The 6,291-nt window shown below is 46.8% G+C and overlaps 1 protein-coding gene across 2 annotated transcripts in view; it reads right to left on the bottom strand.

Annotated features, from left to right (window-relative positions):
- Nucleotides 1-372: 372 nt before the first annotated feature.
- Nucleotides 373-6,291, bottom strand: part of LOC126100120 (uncharacterized) — a 66,966-nt gene continuing 61,047 nt past the window's right edge. For both annotated transcript variants that reach the window (XM_049910652.1, XM_049910651.1), the window contains exon 2: nt 373-1,855. In XM_049910652.1, the coding sequence (XP_049766609.1) occupies nt 1,048-1,855 (808 nt within the window). In that variant the 3' untranslated portion in view covers nt 373-1,047. The remainder of the gene's footprint in view (nt 1,856-6,291) is intronic.

The raw sequence follows: 6,291 nt of genomic DNA, 5'->3' as shown, positions 1-6,291 counted from the left end.
TTCTGCCACGACTGTCTATTCGGAGATATTTAGCTTCGACTTTTTTTGTTAATTTTTGAATGGTGAAGTTACTTAACTACTATAGTGTTCATTTTAGGTGACTTAAAACGAACATGAAAAGTAAACGTTATAAGTACACTGTTTAGTTTTTAATGTTGGTAACGTTACCTAGCGCTGTGCAGTCTGTGGCTAGTTGTCATTGTTGGAATATTTGCTATTGTAGTGTTGGGCAGTTGGATGTTAACAGCGCGTAGCGTCGCGCAGTAGGAGGTGAGCTGCCAGCAGTGGTGGATGTTTTGAGAGCGGAAGATCTTGACGTGTGTCCATCAGAGAGAGTAAATTTGTAAGAATGGATGTCATGAACTGATATATATATATATATATATGATGACTTTTGAACACTATTAAGTTAATTACATTGTTTGTTCTCTATCAAAATCTTTCATTTGCTAACTATGCCCATCAGTAGTTAGTGCCTTGAGTAGTTACAATCTTTTATTTAGCTGGCAGTATTGACGCTCGCTATATTGCAGTAGTTTGAGTAACGAAGATTTTTGTGAGGTAAGTGATTCATGAAAGGCATAGGTTATTGTTAGTCAGGGCCATTCTTTTGTAGGGATTTATGAAAGTCAGATTGCGTTGCGCTAAAAATATTGTGTGTCAGTTTAAGCACAGTCATTTATAATTTTTGTAAGGGGACGTTTCAACGTGAACAAACAACAGAGCTAATTTTCGGAGCATATAAATGTTCTTAAGTAGAGTCAATAGCAGAAACGCTGGCTCAATGTAGCGTTTACCCCAGGGTTGACAGTTACCATGACAGGCAACGCTTGGAGCGTGTGGCGTGAAGCAATGACGGAGTATGTTGGCGACGGTGCAAGGGAATTCTCGACTCTGTCTGCGCTGAAAGCATCGAGCACACGCCCTGTTACTAGCTCGCCACTGTTATGAATGGTAAAAGAAACGTCAAATTTGGTGTGAGGCTGGGTAGGGAGTGGAAGGGGGGAGGGGGGGAGACTTACATATCACAGTTTGCTTGTAGAATAGCTATCCAAAACATGATATCTGGTGCACAACAGTGCTATTGTTTTCGTCAAGGGAGTGGTAAGTGCAGAGACGGCGTTCAAACAGAAGTGGCTTGGAACCTGGCGCCTTTACTTTTTTTGGACGGGAATGTGCTCTTCTGGCGACCGCGGCTACTGTGACAGTTGTCTCGTCAGGACTGGCTGACTCTTCTGCAGTGGTAAAGGAAACTGTAGAGGGCTGCGTCGGTGACACATCTTGACCGCACAGCGGACAGTCTCCTTGAAAACGGCACCGTTGGGCGTGTTTACCGTCGAAGTCCACGTCGAAGTCGAAAGACTCGTCGGTGCTGTCTTCGGCCGGCCAGCACTGGGAAGGGAGGAACGCGGCAGCATCTGTGTCGGACTCTTTGGTCGTCCACTTGTTGAGGATCTGCCTCTGGAAGACTAGGCCGACTGGGGGACCCTTGAGCGCCGGGAAGTCCAGGTAGGAGGCGAAGAAGCAGGAGTACGGCGCGCCCAGGAGACCTCGCATCTGCACGGCGGGCACGGCGCTCCGGCTAGCGTCGCCCATCCCGCAGACGACGGTGGGCGCGCCTCCCCGGAAAGCGACCCTGACCAGAGGGGCGCCGGCGGTGAAGGGGCTGGGGTGGTAGCCTGCGGACACGCGGACGCACTTGTGCCACTGGCCGACCCTTCCCACCGTCCGCCGGCGGGCCCGGAGAGGGAACAGAGCGGCCGGCAGCGTGCTGGGGGCTCCCACTCCGTCGGTGGCGCAGGCGAACGACGGCGTCGGAGAGGTCGTCAGCTCCGGGTACTGCCTTCCACCTCCCCTGAGGATCGAAGAACTTAGGTGTAAAATTCATTATACAGCAAAAGTTATCCTGATTCGAATCAGATCAAGCTGGACAGTAAAGATTTGAGCTACATCTGAAGTGTGACCTCATACGAGGCATGTTCAGAACGTAAGTGTAGATTCACTAATTTTTTAGAAAACACATACTTAAAAAATTAAAGAATTTTGTTGAAACACTTTTTAACTAGAATGAGATTTTCACTCTGCAGCGGAGTGTGCGCTGATATGACACTTCCTGGCAGATTAAAACTGTGTGCCTGACCGAGACTCGAAACTCGGGATCTTTGCCTGGTAGAGCACTTGCCCGCGAATCTCATTCTGGAAACATCTCCCAGGCTGTGGCTAAGCCATGTCTCCGCAATGTCCTTTCTTTCAGGAGTGCTAGTTCTGCAAGGTTCGCAGGAGAGCTTCTGTAAAGTTTGGAAAGTGGGAGACGAGGTCCTGGCAGAAGTAAAGCTGTGAGGACGGGGTGTGAGTCGTGCTTGGCTAGCTCAGTTGGTAGAGCACTTGCCCGCGAGAGGCAAAGGTCCCGAGTTCGAGTCTCGGTCTGGCACACAGTTTTAATCTGCCAGGAAGTTTCATATAACCGCACACTCCGCTGCAAAGTGAAAATCTCATTCTGGAAACATCCCCCAGGCTGTGGCTAAGCCATGTCTCCGCAATATCCTTTCTTTCAGGAGTGCTAGTTCTGCAAGGTTCGCAGGAGAGCTTCTGTAAAGCTTGGAAAGTGGGAGACGAGGTCCTGGCAGAAGTAAAGCTGTGAGGACGGGGCATGAGTCGTGCTTGGGTAGCTCAGTTGGTAGAGCACTTGCCCGCGAAAGGGAAAGGTCCCGAGTTCGAGTTTCGTTCCGGCACACAGTTTTAATCTGCCAGGAAGTTTCACTTTTTAACTATTTTTCAACGTAATCGCCATCCCATTCAATGTATTTGGTGAACTGTGGCTCAAGATTCTTTATGACATCCTAAATAATACAAATGTGAAGGCTGTCCTTCTGTATGCCAGTGAAAGCTGGAAAATGGATAAAAAGATAACATCCTAAAGCTTCATAAATAGATGTCTTCGACGCATCATAAATATCTGGTGGCCAGAAAAAATATGTAGTGAGGAGCTCTGGCGAATAACAAACCAGATACCTATAGAAGACAAGATACGAGAGAGAAAGTGTGGTTGGTTGGGGCACACCTTGAGAATACCAGACGGAGCCATCGAGAAAAAAGCATTGGGATGGAATCTCCAGGAAACAAGGAAGAGAGGAAGACCAAGAGCACATGGAAGAGGACAGTGGAAGGGGAAGCAAAAAGAGTTGGCAAGACCTGGGCAGAATTGAGGCAAATGGCCAAAGACAGAGACGGATGGCGAGTTATCCTGGATGCCCTATGCACCCATAGGAGCCAAAGGAATGAAGTCAAGTCAAAGAACTCTACCGCCGGCACCTTCCACCATTTCAGAACCTCTTTCTGCACCTGCTTGTTGCTTGAAAATTTTATTCCACTCATATGTGCATCCAGGTAGGTGAAAAGATAACAGCCTGAAGGCCCCAAGTTAGGGGAATACAGTGGATGGTTCAAAATAACTCCAACCAAACGAGTCCAAGAGCACCTTGATGGTCAAGGCTTTGTGAAGACGGTCGTTGTCGTGCAATAAGCACAATCCTCTCGTCGTTATTGCCATTCTTTCGTTTTGAAAGCTACTTTCGAATTTTTTTAGGGTCTCACACTATTGTTGTCCATTCATGGTATCCCCCTGTGGTAGGAATTCGACCAAACTAATGCGTTTTCAGTCCCAAACCGCTGAGATTTCGATTTTTATTAACCCAGAATTGTGGTTTTGAAGCTTTGTTACATCGGAACTGGAATGATGTCACTGTCAATCCATGGTCTTCACGAACAGTTTCCTCGTTTTTTTGAACCACCTCATCAGTCAAAATGGAAAATCTTCCACTCCTTTGCTAGTCATGAAAATTTGTTCTGCCTCCGCTGAACTCCCTAAACTACTGAAACACACTCGTTCTGTTCGTAACGCCTTCCTAGTGAACAGCTTTGATTCGCGAAAAAATTTCGGTAAGTGTTATTCCTACCGCAAGTAGGAAGCGGATAGCAGTACGTGGCTCGCACTTGGCTGGGTAAACTTACCTTCATCTTTCACGCAACTGGACACTACAACATGAGTTTACGTACTACTGCGTTCCTACCATGCTCTCTCTGGTCAGGGGATTCCCCCCCCCCCCTACCATTCAGTGTTGCCAACTCTCAAAAAACTACAGTTCATTATGGGCACAGTCGATTTACTTTCTGAACATACCTCGTAAATTTTACTGTCCACACCAAACGTATCCTAAATATAAAATACGTGCATTGTGAAAATGGGCGAAGTAGGAAACAAGTTAGCCAATAAATTGCATATTTGGTGTAAATAACAAAATCTGTGTAATTTTGATAGTGGGTGCACTCAGCGCCTGTGATATGATTTTTAAACTGTAGAGCGCAGCAATCAGTCGTCCTTCTTTTTTTGCAGATTTTACTGGGCAAATCCAGATTTCGACTAGCGCTTAGCCATTATACAGTAGTGTTCAAAGAACTGTGACTGACGCCCGAACAACAGGGAACTTACTCGCATCGAGACTAGAAAATAACGCACTGATAATGGCTAGGCACTAGCCGAAATCTGGATTTGCCAAATAAAATCTGCAAAAAAAAAAAAAAAAAATGGACGACTGATTGTTGCGCTCTACAATTTATTACAAAAAGATATAAGTTATATCGCTGTTTTGCGATATTTCATCGCTTGGCCAAACTACACTACGCAACAGAATTAAAGGATCACTCTTCTCAAACCTCATAAATGTCTTCCATTTCGACGTATAGTTTGAAATTTGGCTCAAAGGTGCCTAAAACCTTCCTCTATAATGGTGCAGAAGTATTGCACACTGCGACGGCTCGGGCTCGAAGACACTTCCAGCAGAAAAGTGTTAACACTTACGAAAAGAAGGCCACACGTCAGAAGTTCATGTGACGTGTGAAGTTCTTGCTCTCGTGTACTAGTTGAAACCACTAGGGACGCTTCAAAATCGTTCGATTAAATGAGAACGTGATCTATAGCAGCAAAGGGTGCTTGTGCTTTACCAGTACCCCTGTTTCTGCCCCTCTGTGGCGTGATCAGGGAGGGGTGCGACATTGACACATACGGGAATACAATGGCAAGGGGTCCCTCCAAGGCCTCACAGCTGGGCAACACCAACTGTGTCACCAACCCACGTTGATGTGCCTTTACAGAGAAAGGGTCCTAGAATCCTGCAAACACTTTACGACCCTCCGATGCCAGTTGTCTGCATACAGGAGTCTAGAGTTACTTGGCAGGTTGCATCTGTAAATCGACGTTTTTAAAATTCTCGGTAAATGTCAGTCATTGGCCACTAAGAGTGTTGCCGAAGCGGGTTCGAGGGTTTTAGAGGGACCCGTTACCGCATGTGTCAATGTCGCTCTTCTACGTGATCACGCCACAGGAGGGCGTGGAAGAAGAGAGCACAGAAAACATAAGCACCATTTGCTGCTTCAGATCATGTTCAAATTTCGTCGAATGATGTGAACGGTCTCCAGGGGTTCCAGTCTGAACACGGAATTGCGGTTATGCTGCACTCCAAAGAGGTGCAATCACTTTCAATGTGGATGCAGTCCCGCAATGTGCTTAGGTGAAGCGTCCGTGGATGTCAGCACCGTCAAAGTTTGTCAAAAATGTCGTTCTGTTGTTCATCACACAGAGAACTGTCGTTTTCGACCGTGAAATGTGCGGGAATCAGCACCACAAGGACAGGGGTTGATTTTCATTGACGCTTCAAAAGAAAGGGTGAAATGTGGATAAGACAGGGTGTGACGTCCTTCCCATCGTGCGACGCGTCCAAGGTGACGTTGGACAGAATTGTGGTGCAATTTGCTGACAATGTGACACCATTAACCATGAATTTCTGAGCTGCGGTCTGTTTTTCGCAAGTGTCGACACCTTGCTATTTGAAGCGTCGCCAAGCCACAGGGTGACGTCGAAAGGCACCCCGCTTTTGCACCATTACACAGGAAGGTAGTAGAAACTTCTGAGCCAAATTTGAAAGAGATGAGTCGCTGTGGGAAGCAATTACGTGGTTTCGAAAAGCTCACCCTTTAATTCTGTTGCGCAGTGTAGAAAAAGTGAGAGAATCTGGGTCGGACTTCCTTTGTTCTATAGAATTGCTCAAAAATGGTTCAAATGGCTCTGAGCACTATGGGACTTAACATCTGAGGTCATCAGTCCCCTACAACTTAGAACTACTTAAACCTAACTAACCTAAGGACATCACACACATCCATGCCCGAGGCAGGAGTCGAACCTGCGACTGTAGCAGTCGCGCGGTTTCCGACTGAAGCGCCTAGAACCGCTCTGCC

This window comes from Schistocerca cancellata, chromosome 9 (assembly GCF_023864275.1).
Source record: "Schistocerca cancellata isolate TAMUIC-IGC-003103 chromosome 9, iqSchCanc2.1, whole genome shotgun sequence".
Classification (NCBI taxonomy): domain Eukaryota; kingdom Metazoa; phylum Arthropoda; class Insecta; order Orthoptera; family Acrididae; genus Schistocerca; species Schistocerca cancellata.
The sequence above is the reverse complement of the archived record's forward strand: the minus strand, read 5'-3'. Positions and strand labels throughout refer to the sequence as shown.